The 18,567-nt window shown below is 49.6% G+C and overlaps 1 protein-coding gene across 4 annotated transcripts in view; it reads right to left on the bottom strand.

Moving 5' to 3' along the window:
• Window positions 1-1,740: 1,740 nt before the first annotated feature.
• The window catches only part of Dnmt3a (DNA methyltransferase 3 alpha), a 72,600-nt gene continuing 55,773 nt past the window's right edge, over window positions 1,741-18,567 (bottom strand). For 2 of the 4 annotated variants that reach the window (XM_076833510.1, XM_076833509.1), the window contains 18 exons: window positions 17,103-17,209; window positions 16,174-16,389; window positions 15,730-15,888; window positions 15,235-15,342; window positions 14,798-14,954; window positions 14,331-14,480; window positions 14,196-14,240; window positions 13,455-13,534; window positions 12,779-12,891; window positions 12,421-12,604; window positions 12,106-12,190; window positions 9,182-9,327; window positions 8,387-8,477; window positions 8,049-8,197; window positions 6,887-6,972; window positions 3,870-3,939; window positions 3,147-3,265; window positions 1,741-2,145 (listed from right to left, as the gene is read on the bottom strand). In XM_076833510.1, the coding sequence (XP_076689625.1) occupies window positions 2,004-2,145; window positions 3,147-3,265; window positions 3,870-3,939; window positions 6,887-6,972; window positions 8,049-8,197; window positions 8,387-8,477; window positions 9,182-9,327; window positions 12,106-12,190; window positions 12,421-12,604; window positions 12,779-12,891; window positions 13,455-13,534; window positions 14,196-14,240; window positions 14,331-14,480; window positions 14,798-14,954; window positions 15,235-15,342; window positions 15,730-15,888; window positions 16,174-16,359 (2,070 nt within the window). In that variant the 5' untranslated portion in view covers window positions 16,360-16,389; window positions 17,103-17,209 and the 3' untranslated portion in view covers window positions 1,741-2,003. The remainder of the gene's footprint in view (window positions 2,146-3,146; window positions 3,266-3,869; window positions 3,940-6,886; window positions 6,973-8,048; window positions 8,198-8,386; window positions 8,478-9,181; window positions 9,328-12,105; window positions 12,191-12,420; window positions 12,605-12,778; window positions 12,892-13,454; window positions 13,535-14,195; window positions 14,241-14,330; window positions 14,481-14,797; window positions 14,955-15,234; window positions 15,343-15,729; window positions 15,889-16,173; window positions 16,390-17,102; window positions 17,210-18,567) is intronic. The other 2 variants (XM_076833511.1, XM_076833508.1) reach the window with 2 other exon arrangements.

Here is an 18,567-nt window from a genome sequence, read left to right on the forward strand (position 1 = left end):
TATCTCTATATGCCACATATCTACACCCCATCCATCCAGGCAAGCTCTGCCCGTTGGGCCCTCACCCTGGAGCCAGCAACGCCATCCCTTCCCACCGCCAACGCCAGGCCAGGCCAGGCCAGGCCAGTTGCCCCTAGGAAGCAGAACAAAGTGCGAGCACGTGGGGCCCCAGGCGCTGCTGACTTGAGGCAAGAGCACAGCTATCATCAGACCAAACACTAGAAAAGAAACGCACACCACTCCAAGCACACACACAGGAGAGAGACCGCAGGCCTCCCCCAGCCCTGACACACCTGACTCAGAGGAGGGGAAGTAGAAGAGAAGAGCAAGAGCGACCAGCCCGGAGGGCAGGCCTGGGGGACTCCCTGGCCGTCCAGCTTGTCACCGCACTGCCCAGTGGCCCACCTGGCCCAGGGGGAAGGGAGCCAGGGCACCAGAGCCACCGCTAACTTAGAAGCACCCTGCTCCCGCACCTTGGTTTGAAACCTAAAGGGTGTTGGGTTTTGTTTCCTTAAAAGAAAATCTTAAAACAACATAATTATAACCAGAACCATAAGAATAATTATAATAAAAGGTGTCATCAGCCTCCCAGTATAAAACTGCAGCCTTTGGAGATGACCAAAAACATCACATTCCAGGGGCCCAGAGCCGCCTTGTGCACAGAGGGGAGGATGGTGAGGGCCTCATAAAAGAACACACAAAAGGCGACTTAGACAGGAAAGCACCAGTACGTTTTGTATGTTTTTTTATTTGCTCCAGGTGGGGTTTTTAACTGTCAATCTCCCACACTCTGGACTATTTCTGATCCCACAAGGAGCCCTCAACTCCACTAACATGAGCAATCAGGAAGGAAGACTCCTTACCCTGCCATCTTGCTAAGGGAGTCTTTTTAGAAAAAATTCAAGTTATTGCCTGAGTCTGGATGGACTCCATGCTCAGCCTCCCAGGATCCCAACCACCTCAGCTGACCCCCATTTTGGCAGGGAGAAGTGGGAAAACGACACACCAGTTCTCCTCCTTCATCTTGTTAAAATCAAGGGGAAACCCCACCAGACAAAGCGCCATCTTCGAGCTGAATCCCTTTCTCCATCCTTGTTTAAAACCCTTTGCACATAAGGCCAGGTGGAAGCTGATGTTTTTACTCATCTCGCTGTTTTAAAGCACCATTATGAAGTCAGGTTGTACAGTAGTTAACAGTACCTTTTATATATATATCTCATATCTATCATATATATATAAACTGTAAACAAGAGGTAACAGCGGCTTCTAGAAACTGGTATTCTTCAAGGTTTCCTGTGTGTAGGCACCTGAAATACTGTAGAAAAGTATCTTATGTGGTGTTCGGTCTCCCTGCTGCTAGCTGGGTTCTGTCTGCATGACCAGGAATGGTGCTGGTAAGACAGCTCAGGGGCTGGGAGAGAATTCTGCCACCTGAGTGTCTCTTTCTGTCCCCGCTTGTGCTCCTATCTGACCAGGCTAGAGACAACAACAAAAAAAAGATTTAAAAAAAATATATATACCCAATATATAGATTTCTATTTCCTTTTTCCCCTCTCTTCCACCTTTCCTCTGCAAGGTATTGTTACTATTTTTTTTTTTGTCACTGATTTTTGCTGTAATAACCCTCTTGTTTCAGTCACAGCAAGAAACAAAAACCCAAACAAACAAAACCCCTCTGGAAAGAGTAGAAAACAAAAGGTTTTACAAAAAAAAAAAAAAAGAAGGGGGAGGGGAGGGGACTTGGTTTGTTTTTGTGTTTTCTTTTTTTAAATAGGACTGAAGATTAACATTGAAAAATCAGGAGATGATGTCCAACCCTTTTCGCAAGGCAAAGCCCTCCGGTATTTCCGCCTCTGTGGTTTTGTTTTAAATTCCTTTTTCTCTTCTGGGTGCTGATACTTCTCTCCATCCTCACGTTCTTGGTGTTTTATTGTGTTTTGTGTTTTTTTTGTTTGTTTGTTTGTTTAACTTTGTGTCACTACCTCAGTTTGCCCCCATGTCCCTTACACACAAGCAAAATATTCCTTCAGCGGAGCGAAGAGGTGGCGGATGACTGGCACGCTCCACGACCGGCCCAGCAGTCTCTGCCTTGCCAAGCGGCTCATGTTGGAGACGTCAGTATAGTGGACAGGGAAGCCAAAAACCCTGGGGAAGAGGAGGCAGAAAAGGCAGGGTGAGCAGGGGCACGATCAAGCTGCCCCAAAGCCATCTGACCACATGCCAGGAGCACATGACCAGAAGCTGTCCACAGCACCTGGGAGGGGTCGATGTGTCACCCAAACACTCCTGATGGTGCCTGTTCTGCTGACTCCTTTGTTCTCTGTAACCAATTCCAACATTTGGATGGGTCACCAACTGTGTGCCTCGCATTGTGCTAGTCAAGTAGTTACTGTCGTCCCTGCTGTGAGCTTTACACAGCAGAAACAAAGCCAGGGTGCCAGGGGTGTAGCTCAGCAGTAGAACACTGCCCTGGCACGCGCAAAGCCCTGGCTTCCATCCCCAGACCGCCCCCCAAAAAACAAGTCTTTCAAAGAGCACCCCCCAAATGCCTCCTAGACACACTATGTAGTTCCCCTGCACATGAGATCTAGGTACAGGGTAGACACAGCACAAGTCTGAATGTAACACACTCCACTTCTTGATTCTCCCCTGAAAGAGACAGGAGTTCCAAAAGGAGCTGAACTCTTGCCTGACTTCACAAGTTCAAGGATTTCCTGTTTGTGAAAATGTTCTCTCTGCCTGGCTAAATTCTAGTTATACCCAGAGAATGAGGAACTGATTCAGCCCCTTGCCTTGATCCCAGTTTTCACCCAACCAGGTACAGAGGCTGTGCAGCCCACAAGGTCCCAGATGCTGTGCTGATTTACCCACAGTATAAGTTAAGGAAGCCTCCAGGGTTGCAGCATTTCTGGAGGGTGCAGCAGGCTCTCTGGGAGCCCAGGCATTAGGAGCTGATTCCTAGACCCCTCCTGAGTTGTGACCAGCCAGTCACTCCCTCCCTCCCCAGGGTCGTGCTATATTGGAAATGCCCAGCAAGGCCCTCCCTCACACTGAATCTGTGGGAAACACTAGCCTGGTAGGAAAAGTGAAGACCCTTCCCTCAAGCACAGCAGTCAGGATGCCTCACTCAAAGGCCAACACAGTACCTTTCCATTTCAGTGCACCATAGGATGTCCTCTTTCTCATTCATGAAGACGGGGAAATGCTGGTCTTTGCCCTGTTTTATGGAGTTTGACCTAGTAGTAATGGTCCTCACTTTGCTGAACTAGAAGATGGAGAGAAAAGAGGAATAAGCACACATCCCCCGCACCAAACACTAGCTAGGAAGGTGAGCCTGGGTCCTGGCTGGCTCTGGAGGATCTGGGTTTGCAGGGAAGAACCTCCCCATCCCCATGGCCCTTCTTCTCTTTCCACCTTGATGTCACCTGGCCACCCTGGGTCCAATCTAGCTAGGCTCTGGGTGTCAACAGTCCTAAGTGTTGGAAGCTGCTGGCACTGGAACCTCACCCACTCATACAAGACTTTCCAGAGAAATCCACATTATAGGATGTACCCCTCTGCTGTGAAGGCTCTTGTAGTAGGTTTCAACTAAATACAATTTTTTAAAAGAACACAGCAGGTCCCAGAATCTTGTAAAGATCCTTAGTGTGTCACTCCCAAGAGAAGGTGGGAGGTACTCTCTAGGGATGAAGGGCTAAAGGTCAGTAGATTTGGGCTGTCCCCAGCTGACAGGCTATGTGACCCTGCACCATCTTCACACTGGCTGTGCCCTGAGGGGCAGGCAGAGGGAAGGAGACAGCCCTGCCACTGTCCCACCCACCCCTGCCCCTCTCCCTGGAGCACAGTGGAGAGCCTGGGTGGGGGCTGACCTTGGCTATTCTGCCATGTTCCAGACACTCCTGCAGCTCCAGCTTATCATTCACAGTGGATGCCAATGGCCTAGGGGGCAGAAGAGAGCATGTGACATCAGAGACCTGGAGAATAGCAGGAAGGTCCCCAGTAAGGTGCTAACCCCCAGCAGCAACTGACTAAAAGGCAGATAAAAAGCCCACATCCTCATCATGTGTGCACACACACTGTAACCCTCTTCAAATTTCCCAACCCCGCCCCCCCCACACACAATGGCCATCCACATACACAAATCAACTGAGCCTTCATCCAACAGGCAAATTCAAAAGTGGTCTCAAATTTACAGTAGACAGATAATACCTAGCCAAAAGGGGGATTGAACTCAGGGGCACTAGGCCACTGAGCCACATCCCCAGCTCTATTTTGTATTTTATTTAGGGTCTCAGTGAGTTGCTTAGGGCTTCGCTTTTGCTGAAGCTGGCTTTGAACTCATGATCCTTCTGCCTCAGCCTCCCAAGCTGAGAGATGACAGGCATGCGCCACCATGCCCAGCAGCACCTTTTTTTTTTTTTAATCGGTTATTTTAAAATATGCCAAGTTTTCAGAATTCTATCACAGGTTTTGGGGATGACAGAATATTCTGATTTTACTTGAGGTGATGATTATATGGGGTGTGGACATAAGATGAAATCCATTGGACTGTACGCTTTAATGTACAGTGAAAGATTAATTAGTGTTGTTATTATTTGTGGTCCTGGGTATCTGACCCAGAGCTTCATCCATGCCAGGCAAGCGCTGTACCACTGAACCACATCTCCTGCCCTTACTCCCCTTTTCTGGCACTGGGGATTGAACCCAGGGTCTTGTGCTCTACCACTGGGCCACAAGCCTACACCCTATTTGTTTATTTTTTTGTATTGGAAATTGATTCCAGTGGTACTTTACCATTGAGCTATGTCTCTGGTCCTGTTTTAACTAATTAATTTTTTCATTATTATTTACTGCAGTTCTGGGAGTAGAACCCAGGGGCACTCTACCTACCAGTGAGCCACATTCCCAGGTCTAGTCTTGCTAAATTGCTCGAGTGACCTCAAACTTGAGATCCTCCTGCCTCAGTCTGCCAAGTCTCTGGGATTATAGGTATGTGCCACTGCACCCAGCCTGTTTTATTTATCTAAGTTGATGAGGGTCTTGCTAAATTGCTGAGGTTAGCATTGAACTTATAATGCCCCTGCCTCCACCTTCTCAGTCACTGGGATCATATCAAGGGTATGCGCTGCTGCACCCAACCATTTTATCTTTCTTATTTTTTCAATTTGAGATAGGGTCTTGCTAAATTGCCAGGTCTGGCTTCATACCTGCAATCCTCCTGCCTCAGCCTAGGACTCTAGTTTCTGAGATTACAGGTATGCACCAAAGACTTCAGGTTCTACACAGGCCTTGAAAAACTAAAATACTCTGACACTGAATATGTCACTTCTCAGCAGGTAGGTTAATGACTAAAGATCACCTTTAGTGCTGTCCTTTTCTGATTATTTTCTGAGTAGTTCACGAAGGTTTCCCAGAGTACTACAGAATCTAAGTAGGGAAACAGGGGGCTTGAGGTCAAACCAGATGCCTCTGTTAGGGATGTACCATCCATGATGCCTTTGCTCCTTCCAGAACACCTCAAGAGTTCTGTATTTTATAGTTGGAAGAAGCAGGTGCAAATAATCCCATAGAACTAAGGTCAGCTAGGAGATAATGAGTGGTTCTAGAGAAACAATGGACCAGAAGCCGGGTGTGGTGTCACACACCTGTAATTCCAGGGATATCAGGAGCTCAAGGCAGGGGGATCACAAATTCTGGGACAGGCTTGGCAATTTAGCAAGATCCCATCTCAAAATAAAAATATAAAAAGGGCTGGAGGTGGCTCAGTGGTAGAGTACCCCTGGGCTCAATCTTCAGGACAAGGGGGGAAAAAAATAGAGAAACACTGGACCATTTAAATCCACACTTTTCCAACACACACACATATCCTGGGGGCCCTGCAGGGGCAGTTTCAGGTAAGCTGCCTCCTCACCCATCTCCTCCTCAGCAAACCCTTGCAAAAGATAGCAGCTTTGCAAAACTGGTATGAAATAGGAAAGGCCCTACAACTTCACAAGAATGGCGAAGAAAGGACCTTAGATGACTAAAGCCAAGCTAAATGATATTTTTTATTTATAGATTTAAAATCCCTGACTCAAACATTCTGGACAACATATCCCCCTAGACTGGGCCTTGAGAGCAGGTGGTCATGGTTTGGCTTTTCAACTACTAACGCTGGAACAGTTCCTTGCTTCTCCAAGGCCTTCCTATAATGCAACCTTGACACCTGAAGAAATTAAATTTCCTCTCATCTGGGAGCAAGAGTAGAAAATTCTTCCAATAAGGGGCCTGCAGCCAACCAAGTACAAGGAACACAGAATCCTCAAACGGGAAGGGTGCTGCTCCAGATCCCCTCTCCCCTCCACGTCCACCCCATTGTCCGTGGCTTTTCCTCAGGACCTAAGGGACAGCTGGCTCTACACCATAGATGAGGGCAAACCAACTACACTCTGCAGCACAGGACTCTTTTTGTATTAAAAATGTACCTTTAAAGGTCTTGGACCACTGGTTGCTGGCTTTTTTCTGGGACTTTTTAGGTTTTGTTTATTTGTCTGTTACTAGGGATTGAATCAAGGGGCACTCTACCACTGAGCCACAACCCCCAACCCTTTTATTTTTTATTTTGAGACAGGGTCTCGTTAGTTGCTGAGGTTGGCCTTGAACTTGTGACCCTCCCACCTCAGCCTCCTAAGTCACTGAGATTACAGGTATGTACCACCATGCCTGGCTGCTAGTTTCTCAAGGCAAGTATTTTCTATATCCAGATTTCCTTTTTTTGCTCAAGGAATAAAGAACATGGCAAAACAACAGGCATTCAGCAGAGAAGGCTGGCCTAGGAAGGACCCTCACTAACCTCACCTTGCAGACACCCTCCCACAGCCCCCTGGGTCCAGGAGCGCTCACCAACCTGTTCATACCGGGAAGGTTACCCCAGAAGTAGCGGGCCCTATGTGCGGCTGACACTTCTTTGGCATCAATCATCACAGGGTTGGACTACAAAATAGGAGATAGTTTAAAGATGAGCAAAGGAGGAAAATTAAATAGCTCTGGGTAATTTTGCTGGTTGAGAGCCTTAAGGCCTCAAAGGTTCTTATGACTCTCTGAGGAGGCCACACACTGGAATAGCCTGAAGCCCCTAGGAAAAGCTGGAATTAAACCTAGTCACAGTCCATATGCTTTTGCTGGATTATTCCAGGCTGGCACTGTCCGCCTGAACTTTCTGCAAGGATGGGAATTACCCTCTATCTGCATTATTCACTGCCGTAGTCACTGGTCTACTAGCTACAGATGTTCACTTTGTACTTGAAATGAGGCCACTGTTATGGGAGAACTGAGAATTCTCATGTCAATGTAAATGGCCACCCATGGCAGGTATTGGACAAGGCCGCTCCTGACCACCCAGAGGCAAAGAGAGCAAGCTCCAATGAGCGTGGATGTGTTCACTGTGTCCACTTGATAAGCCAAGCAGATGCCCGCTCACATTTAAAGTGGCAAGAGCAGTTGGAGGTGTTACTGGCCCAAGATTTGGGAATGTGGACTCAAGCTCCCAGAGAACCCAACCACAAGATGCGTCTGGCTATGGAAATCCTGTGTGTGGCTCATGCTTGGCTCAGAGCTTAACTGGGACTCACATCATAGGAAATAAAGAGTAAGCCATGTTTTTCTTTCCCAGGTGCCATAAAGCACCCATCATGGTGCCAGGGAATAAGGACAAGCCATTTCGGTCACAGAAAATTACATGTGCATCTCGAAGGTCTCTTAAGTGTTAGCATCACACAGAATCCCTAACCCCAGGAGTCTGCTACCTCACCAAATTTAGAGATAGGTCCTTCAACAAGAGGTCCATGTTCACGCTACCACCTTCTAGAGCAAGCGTACACACTCCTTCACACAAGGTGGGGGTGGGGAGCCTCCCTTTCTACTTGGGAAGCCCAGAGCTTCCCAAACAGGCCCCTTGCAAAGTGAAGTCACCAGTCCCCAGCTCCACAATGCAGATGAGACAGGGATGAAGCAGCAGTCCAAGGTAGAAGCCATTAGTGAGCTGGCCAAACCAAGGTTGCTGGCTATACCTCGAGAAATCGCGAGATGTCCCTCTTGTCACTAACGCCCATGGCCACCACATTCTCAAAGAGCCAGAAGAAGGGGCGGTCATCTCCCTCCTTGGGCCGCGCATCATGCAGGAGGCGGTAGAACTCAAAGAAGAGCCGGCCAGTGCCCTCTGAGAGGTCGGAAGAGAAAGCCATCAGCTGAAGCTGTCTGCATCAGACAGTGGTATGGCTTGGGCATGGGGAGGGCAAGGGAAGACAGGGTCATTGGGAGGAACTGTCCCAGGGTAGAAATATCTAACGAGGAAATCTAAGTGCGAAAGCACCAGCTCAAAAGGTAGCGGGGTGAGGACAACACCTACCGTAGAGTCCCTTGCGGGCAGGGTTGACGATTGAGAGATCATTGCAGGGACTGCCCCCAATCACCAGATCGAATGGGCCCCACTCCTGGATCTGGGAAGACAAAGGCAACATGATGGGTCTGCTGCCCAGGGACAGAGGCAGAGGAACAATCTGTGGATACAGCAGTCATAGAGGATCTCTGGGTAAGCAGACCAAACTGGGACCATCCCTGAGGCTAGCAGAGCAGGCTGTGCCAAGCAAGTGAAGCAGCCCCTGAGTGGGCAGGAGCCCCAGGAAGCTGGGCAGGGTGTCTGTGCCATATGAGTGCCCTCCAGAGGATTCCTGAGGTAGACCCAGAAAACTGGCAGAACAGAGGATCTTACGCCAAGATCCTGCCGAGCTCTCCTGGAAGTGGAAGCTGGTAAAGCTATCTGCCCAAAGTACTCAGAAGATGGGAACCCTCCTCTTCAATTTGAAGTGCTTTACCATAAAGGGCCAAGAAATCAACCCAGAGAGCAACTGAGCCCCAAAATAAGCTTCCAAATTCCATTCCTACACCTGCTTGGTGCTAGGGATAGAAGCCAGGGCCTCTTGCATGCCAGCAAGGGGTGCACCACTGAGCTACACCTTCAGCCCCAAGTTCCCATTTTCAATTTGCCTATTTCCTTTGCAAGTCAAAGACAAAACTGGAAGATAAGGAGGCTGGGGGAAGGGTGAAAGGGAAACAGCAGATGAAGAGAAGGAAAAGGGAGAACGGGGGCTGCCTCCAGGAGCTGAATGTGCAGGGGCAAAGAAGACCCACAGCACTGACGTACATGCTTCTGTGTGACACTGCGGACGTCGCCGACGTACATGATCTTCCCCTGATGTCGCACCATGCCCACTGTGATGGAGTCCTCACACACCTCCGAAGCTATGTAGCGGTCCACCTGGATGCCCAAGTCCTTCAGCACCAGGAGCCCTGTGCCAGCCAGACAAAAGGGGTCAGCTGCAGGCCCATCTCTGCCCTACCTATGCACCTGTCTGAAATCCTTTCTCAACCAAGGGCATGCTGGTTCTATATTATACCTAGTTTGGCCTACTAGGAAGGTGGTCAGACAGTAGTTGGTTTGGGGATCTTTGGAGAACCATTTAGTTTTTGGTGGCCTTCTAATAGTTTCTATATTTAGATCTTTGTCCCTCCTCACCCCGTATCATCTCCACCTGAAATTCTATCCTACCCTTCAAGACTTAACAGGAGGCCACCTGGTCTACAGAGGTTTTTTGACTCTACCTCCTGAGTCAAAATTACAGTACTTTCATTTGAGGAAATCCTCTAATGCCCCATCTCATCAACAGTCCCCTGGAATCACCTGCCCCTCATCTGGCATACCCTAGCACTTTCTATCCTTCAATCTCATTAGAGTATTTTTCTAATTCAGTCCCTCTCTTGGACTGCAAATGTCCAAGCCAAGTAAAAGGGTTCACATGCTGTACGTCTTCCTGAGCTAATTTTCTGACAACAATCCCTCTGTCAATGCTGAGATGAGGAAACAATAAGAATAGACCCAAGAGCTTCAGGAGAAATGGAGGACAGTGACACCATTTCTACTGCTTCCGACAGGTCTCTCCAAGGAGCTTTTATAGCTTCTTGGTTGTGACATAATTCTGGAAAATCCCGAGGGTCTAGCCTGGGAAACTCAAATTGCATGTGAATTTCTCTAGATTTGTAGGATATCAGCAGTGAGCTGAGAACAGAAGACAAACATCTGGGTGGGATGTCACTCCCACCTCACCCTTTGGCCAAGGCCCTCACGCTTAGACCACCTGTACCACCCTTCAATCACATTTAGACACAAATTCTAAGGGTTGACCCAGGGCCTTGTGTATGCAAAGCAAGCTCTCTAGCACTGAGTTGCATCCCAAGCCTAGCAACAGAGAGACCCTCAGCCTGGGGAGAGGGTAGGGGTGTCTGTATATATGTCAACCTTTTAGGAGAGTTTTTGGTGGGCATCAAGAGCTGCATAAAAATGATGATGATGATGTCGCCTGACCAAGACCCAGCATTCCCTAAGAATTTCTCCTAAGAAGATTATGGCTTAAGTGTATAAAGATATATGAAGCTGGGCGCAGTGGTACAGGTCTATCACCCCAGCAACTCAGAAGATTGAGGCAGGAAATCACGAGTTCAAAGCCAGACTCAGGAATCAGTCTGTCTCAAAAAGGACTGGAGATATGGCTTAGTGGCTAAATGCCCCTGGGTTCAATCTCTGGTACCAAAAAACAAAGAATATATTTATTTAGTTTTTTTTAAAAAAATATTTATTTATTTATTTTTAGTTTTCGGTGGACACAACATCTTTGTATGTGGTGCTGAGGATCGAACCCGGGCTGCACGCATGCCAGGCGAGCGTGCTACCGCTTGAGCCACATCCCCAGCCCCAAAGAATATATTTATAAGGAAGTTTGTCACAGCACTGCTTATAATAATGGAAAAAAAAAAACAGGAAATAACTTAATGGGGATTAGTTAATAAACTGCAATAATTTTATTTTTTTCCCTGCACTGGGGATTGAATCCAAGGACACTTTATCACTGAGCTACATTCCCAGTCCTTGTATGAGACAGGGTCTGGTTGAGTTGCTGAGACTAGCCTTGAACTTGTAATCACTCCTACCTCTGCCTCCTGAATCAAAATTACAGTGCTTTCATTTGAGGAAATCCTACATAGCACTAACGAATATAGCTCTACATCGGCTTACGTGAAAAGGAGTTATAAGAAATGACAAGCCAAGCTATAAAACAGCACGCGTTGACAATTTTAATGTAACTAGAGAGGCGTGATTACATAAACATACACATGCACAAAAAAGCAATTCTAAAAGGACATACACCAAAATGTTAAAGAATTATGGGTAATTTAAATGGTCTTCTGTAAATCACCTAGTTTATCCTGTTTTATTTATTTAATTTCTTTGTTTTGGTATTAGGGATTTAGTCCAAGAGCACTTTTACCACTGAGCTACATCCCCAGTCCTTTATTTTTTATTTTGAGACAGGGTCTCACTAAGTTGCTAAGATTGGCCTTGAACTTGGGATCCTCCCGTCTCAGCCTCTTGAGTCGCTGGAATTGACTCTTTTGTTATAGCAGTCACTCCTTACTCCACTGCAGGATCTCTTTCCTTAGGGGAAGCACCACTGGGCAGGTTGGTTTGTCTTATTTTACTTTTTAGTTTTGGCTAAATCAAAGTTTTCTCTTTAGGATAATTCTCTCTGCAGTACTGGGGATTGAACCATGAGGTAGCATTGGGCTACATCCCCAGCGCTTTTTTCAAAAAATTGAGACAGGGTCTTGCCAAGTTGCACAAGCTGGCCTTAACTGCTGACTCTCTTGCCTCAGCCTCCCAGCAGCTGGGCTTACAGGTATGTGCCACTGCGACCGGCTAGTGTAGGATGACATTTTATAATCTTTTTTTTTTTTTTTTTTGTACTGGGGATTGAACTCGGGGCACTCAACCACTGGGCCACATCCCCAGCCCTTTTTGTATTTTATTTAGCAACAGGGTCTCATTGAGTTGGCTTAGTGCCTCCATTGCTGAACTCGCAGTTCTCCTGCCTTAGCCTCCCGAGTCGCTGGGATTACAGGTATGCGCCATGCCCGGCTAGGATAACATTTTCATAGCTCTAATGTCAACACACTTTATGTCTCTCCGGTCAAAGGACAAAGAAGCCAGCACCTTTTGGAACCTATGCCACTCACCTGTAGCAATTCCATCAAAGAGAGACAGCACCCGGATGGGCTTCCTTTTCTCGGCTGGGACAGGTGGGTAAACCTTCGGAGGATCCTAAGCAGTGAATTTGGTGGTCAGGTCTATACCCACAACCATCCCACAGACCCCCAACCCTGGGCTGGCCTTCCCAGCTGATGATTAATGCATTAGGTCTTATAGGTCTGAACACCCTATGCGTCGCTTGACCACTTCTGCTCACTGTCCAGGGGCCCTGCTACCCACTGAAGTGCTCTGCCTGGGTCAGCTAAGAGCATTTGAGACCACATTTTAGGTCCAGCACTCACAAATTCCTGGTCGTGGTTATTGGCGAAGAACATCTGAAGCCGTGAGGGCCAGTCGTCCCGCCGCCGCAGCAGCCCATAAGTGCCCTTGTGCCCGCACATGTAGCAGTTCCAGGGGTCTTCCTTAATGGCTGCTTGGGCAGCCCCCGGCCCCACCAAGAGATCCACGCACTCCACACAAAAACACCTGAAAGGAAACCCAGTGAGCAGGTGGGGCCTCTCGGTCCCAGCCCAGGAGACCATAGTATGCGACCTGGAATGGACACACATAGTCCAGAGCGTGGCTGTTGGAGCACAGCAGGACAGCTCAGGTCCCAGGCAAGGAGGGAGGACCCTGTATGTCTGAAGTGGGGAGCCTCACCTACAGCAGTTGTTGTTCCCACACATGAGCACCTCACGGCCCCCACAGCAGATGGTGCAATAGGACTGATAACCATCATCGTCATACTGGTACGCACACTCCAGGAAGCAGTTCTAGGAAGCAATGCAGAGGGTCAGAGACCACCGTGGTACGGCCCAGCACAGCCAGGGTCAAGGCAGGCCATGAACCTGGCCTCTTGGAGCCTTGACTCAGCCCTAGAGACAGAACCCTGCCACCCAGGGTCAGGCCTGAATCCCAGAACTAGGAATGGGAAGCCTCGTCTCCCCACATACCACAGAAGGCCCAAGCGCAAGGCCGGGGGCAAAAGAAGGCTGCCCACCACCCTGCTCTATCCTACAGCTTTCCTCCCAGGGCTCCTAAGGACATAGCAACCCACCGGGACAGCCTGCTTGACCCCACCCCTCTGCTGCCTACCCCTTCAAACTAGTAACTGCCACTTAAGTCCCCCCTCCCCCCCCGGCCCCGTCATGCCCACATCTCAGGCCTAGAATGGGGCTTGAGAGGATCTCTGAAGACAGAAACAAGCCAGAGCTTGGAGCCCAAGAGTCCCTTCACTCAGGACTCTCTCTGTTCCTGGAATCACCCAGAGTCTACAGCACACCCCCCCACTAGATGCTAGCCCCCAAGAGCCAGAAAGGCAGGCAGGCTCTCCTACCTTGCAGTTCTGGCACATTCCACCAATGAACAGAGGATGCTCCAGGGTGACATTGAGGCTCCCACAAGAGATGCAAATATCTGCAAAGCAGCATATGTTTTGTGAGCAACTCCAAAGCCCCTCACCAGAGCAAGACCCAGCTTAAGAGACATTCCACAAAAAGGGGTACCAGGGCAGTAGCCAAAAAGGCAGGCAGAAAGAAGCCAGAAGCCCCCACCCTATAGAGCAGCAATGCCAGGGTAATGTGGAGGAAAACCCACTCGTGAGAAGAGGTTCCTTTCCTGGCTTGATTGTTCTGGAATTATTCCAGGGGCAGCCTGGTCCCTGTCCCCAGTCCTTCCAGGGCTACCATCAAGGTCACTATCATTATGGCAAGGAGATGGATTGGGATGACACGCAGGGAAGGATTAAAGGCCAAGAGGTCATCCTTAGACCACATTCAATCAAATCCACCAAGGCCACACTTCTGACTCACTAGGGTATCACAAACCCCAAAAGCCAGACCATGCCATTGACAGGAAAGCAAATTCATGGAACTAGGATGACAGATGGCATGTGAAGCAGGCTGGCGGTGGCAGGACAAGCAGACAGGCCTCCACACTGAGTGCTGATGTCATGGGACCCATGGTATTCCAACCTTTCCAAAAACCTGTGCCAGTGCCACTGTGTGCCCATGCTACACAATCAGCCAGAGTCTCCTGCCTGTGCAAGGAGTACCCTGACCCCAAGAGACAGACTCACCCTCAATGTTCCGGCACTTCTGCCGCACCTCATACACCAGCCGCTCTGCAGAGGGGAGAGAAGGCTGCATAAGAAGAGGCCACCCAGGCTATGACTGCCCCATGGCAGACCACCCTCCTGAGGGAGGCCACCCACCTCTTGTGCGTTCATCAATAATCTCCTTGACCTTGGGCTTCTCTGTTGTGCTCTTTCGTGGTTTTTTGGCTGGTGGGGGTGGTGCATAGGCAGCTGCCTCGGGTTCAACCCACATGTCTGTGTAAACTTCCTTGTAGGGATTTTTCTCTTCTGCACCAGGAAGGCAGGTGACCAGGTCAGTTATAGGCTGACGTGGAACCCCAACTCCCTTGCCATGCCACCTACGTGGGGTGTAGCCTGGTCCTCAACTGATTCCTACCTCCCAATTCTTAGGGTCAGGCAAGCCAGTACAGAGCAGGTTATTCTCAATTTCCAACACAACCCTGAATCCAGGCGAGGGAGGCCATGGCCACTCCTCTGGGCCCCTCTGTGGGACCTTGACAGCTCTCCCCAACAATGGCTCTCCCAGCCCTGGCAGGAATCTGGCTGGTAGGGGTGCAAAAAGGCTGGGCTGAGTACCCATTTACCTTCTGGTGGCTCTAGGCCCTTCGGGCCAGAGGGCTGGAACCCCCCGAGGGCCCATTCAATCATCTGCTTGTTCTGCACCTCCACAGCCTTGGCAGTGTCACTCTCGTCACTGTCATGGCAGGCTGGGAACAGCTTCCCGGCACGGCTACTGGCCACCTGGAGGGCAACATATGGGAGCATGGGTCAGCACAGGCTGGGTGGCAGGTGAGGCCTACTCAAGGACGGATTCCAAGAGCAGTGAAGGTGGGCAGGGGTGGGGATGGGAGACCATCTGAAGAGGCAGAGCCTAGAAGCAGGAGGTGAGTAAGTAAGCTCAGAAGGAAAAAAGTTCCGCCAAAGGGTCTTAAGCAATGCCCAATTTCACGGCAGCTTCCAGGCCTCCTGGTGGCCCCGCTGGCTAAGCTCCCTCCTCTGTGCCCCTGGAGGCACCGCTCACCTGGAGGACTTCGTAGATGGCTTTGCGGTACATGGGCTGCTTGTTGTAGGTGGCCTGGTGGAAGGCGCTGCAAAACGAGCTCAGCGGCATCAGCTTCTCTACACACACCTGGGGACGAGCAGACCGTTTGTTCCTCTCCCACTCCCAAGCTCCCTCCGAATGCCTCGAAATTATCAGGGCTGGGAGTACCAGAGTCAGTCTGGGCCTATAGGGCCTGAGGTATTGACAATTAATGACAAATGAGCAAAAGCGGGAAGACCACCTGAAGGCCGGGAAAGAAATTCCTACGAAGGGACTCCTGGCAGCTAACAGGCTGGCAGAAGCACCCACAATCTGAGCCAGGGGTGCCATTTAGTCATCTCCAGGGTTTCTTCCATTCACCACATGCAGGTAAAAAGAGCCTACTTCCACCACCCCAATTCTAGATAAACTGCTACAACTACAGGCCCCGGGTCTGCGACCCCCCAACACACTCCAGCCAACCGCCACACTCACCACTGAGAACTTGCCGTCTCCGAACCACATGACCCAGCGGGTGCCTTCAGCTGCACGGCTCCGGCCCGTCATCCACCAAGACACAATGCGGCCTGGCCACCAGGAGAAGCCCCGCAGTTTCCCCCACACCAGCTCCCCAATGCCAAAGCCCCGGCCGTCCTGGAGCCCCAAGGAGCAGAAATAATTACAAGGCAGTCATGATGCCCTGCCACCCTGATCCCCCCATGGCAACCCTAGCCCTGGCCATCTGGGGGCAAGACAGCCAGGAGAAAGCTCCACATGAAAGGAGGGAGACAGCAAAATCGGGGCAAAGATGAAGACGAGGCCCAGGGACAGGTAGAGAGTGAGAGGCCAGAGGGAGATGGAGAGCAGGATGGGAGGAGCTGGCAGGAGAAGGCCCCAGGAAAGAGCTGGACTAGGCTGGTGTAGTAGCAAGCCGCTCACCTCATACTCTGGCTCATCATCGGCTGATTTGGTGGCATTCTTGTCCCCAGCATCAGCCCCCACGGGCTCGGGTGTGGTGGCCACAGTAGGAGATGCTGGGTCAGTGGGCTGCTGCACAGCAGGAGGACTGGCCTCCTCCACCTTCTGAGCCTCCCCGGAGCCCTGGTTCTCTTCCACAGCATTCATTACTGCAATGACCTTGGCTTTCTTCTCAGCCTGAGGAAACAAAGAGCAAGTCACCTTGACCCCTCCAGGAATTAGCAAAGCAAAGTGAGTTGGAGGGGCTCTTCCCGTCTGTGGTCTGGAGACAGTGACGGGAGGTAAGGGGCCAGAGAGAACAACTCTTCCCTTATCAACCCAACTGGCTCACCATGGAAATGGAAACAGCTGAAGTTGGGAGGTGAACTCAAATAACTCGATTCCATTCCAGCCTTTTTTTCTGCCTCTCAGGAAACCTCCCTCCATGGCCTAATCCTCGCCCTGGCCAGCTCATTAGTTGCCCACCCTCTGATCTGGAAAGGATGATTCTATTCAAATATTAATTATGCACCATTGTTCAGGCACAGATATTGGCTCCAGTCTCTCCTTTCTTTCTTTCCAATCAAGAAGGGGATCTCTCATCTTTTTCTCCACAATTTCCCTTGGCCACCATCCCTTCTTTTCCTAGTCTCCACATCACAGTTATAGTTCTGTGATGCCTACAGATTATTTATAGAGCACATCTCCCCCCAAAATCTGCTCCAAGTCTATAGAATGCTCCACAAGAGCCTGCCTGCTCCCATGCTCAGACTTCACAGCTAACGTACTGTATGCTGTTACCTTCTATGTGCACCTTTCATAACTGTAAATACATTTGTTCATTCAATTATTTGCTGAGCACACAGATCAGGCATTCTCTGCCATCCCACCAACAAATTAATAATCCAAACCCCAGTTATTTTCCCATTGAACAGTCTCCAATCTTTCACCGTATCACACTCGTCTTTGAGGCTACGATCCACACGCCCATTCCTTCTCAAAACCTGCTCCAGGAGCCCTATAAAGGAGAATGAAATCCTTGATACTTAGTTCTGAGAACCATTCAACTTAATCTCACCCCCACTACTGAATCTAGCACACCCGGAACTCAAACTTCAAGACTCTGCAACCATTTTCCAGCACACTAGATTCAGAGGGAAAAAAAATCCCATTTCTCTGTGTGTGTGTGTGTAGGTCCTTGCACATGCCAAGCACATGTTCTACTACTGAGTTCCTTTTAAGAGGGAGTACCGGGCACTCAACCACTGAGCCATATCCCAAGCTCTATTTTATCTTTTACTTAGAGACAGAGTTGCTTAGCACCTGGCTTTTGCTGAGGCTGGCTTTGAACTCTCAATCCCCTGCCTCAGCCTCCGGAGCAGTTGATTAGAGGCGTGCGCTGCTCGGTCGAAATTCCATTTTCAACACAGCTTTCCCCTAAGAGCCTGAAGTTGCTAGTGCAAAGCCACCCTCAAGTTTTCAAGTAATCAGAAAGCAAGCTGGAGAATAAGAGAACTACACCAGAAGTCGGAACAGTCCATTCCTGCCTCAGCCTGGCAGCTCTTTAGTAGCTGAACGACCAGAGTCCCTTCTTTATAGAGTTGCCCCAACCTGAAAGGGCATTTGAACTGCAGGGTTTCTGGCCACCTGTTTAAGAATCTTGATGTACACACGTATCAAGGATTCCAAGGACTCTTCCAAAGCCTGTCAATGAACCCCTCATCCAAGGGTCCCAAGTTAAGAACCTCTGTTTTAAGGTCAAAGATCTAGTGCACTGACTGGTAGGTTCACTTTATTTCGTTCAATCTTCAAGTTTTTGCCTCATGGCAACAAATCAAATCTTTTTCTTGTGGCGACTCCTAAAACACGGATGATGTTAGTCATAGCTCTCTCTCACTCAACAAATTCTAAAATGAGATAAGGTATCCTCTGCCCCCAGCCCACAAACAGCTGGGAAAATGAGCTCAAGGTGGCCTGGCGGGGGTGGAGGAATGCAGAGTAATTGCTCAACCCACCGGCCTGGGCCTCAACCTCACCTGGAACTTCCTTCCCCTTCCTTCCAAATCAATGAGCTATCACCTCCTCCCCCAAGAAGAGGTACCCAGGCTAGATCTCTAGGAAAGCCACTTCTTTTCCTGGAATCACCAGCTAGTTACTCCAAATAACCATCCTGTCCTCCCCCCACCCTACCTTCTGCTCCCTCTACTGTGTTTTCTTGACCTTCAGGCAGGGACGACTGACCTTGATTGAGAGTTTGCCTGGGAAGTCCCAAAGACCCTGTTTGTAGGACTGAGAGGCCCCTCAGCCAGTATAAGGCAAGCAGGTGGCAGGACAGGAGGGGAAGGGACCCCCTCTAACATCCACAGTAAGCTGCAG

The sequence above is a fragment of the Callospermophilus lateralis genome, chromosome 14 (assembly GCF_048772815.1).
Source record: "Callospermophilus lateralis isolate mCalLat2 chromosome 14, mCalLat2.hap1, whole genome shotgun sequence".
NCBI classification, from domain to species: Eukaryota; Metazoa; Chordata; class Mammalia; order Rodentia; family Sciuridae; genus Callospermophilus; species Callospermophilus lateralis.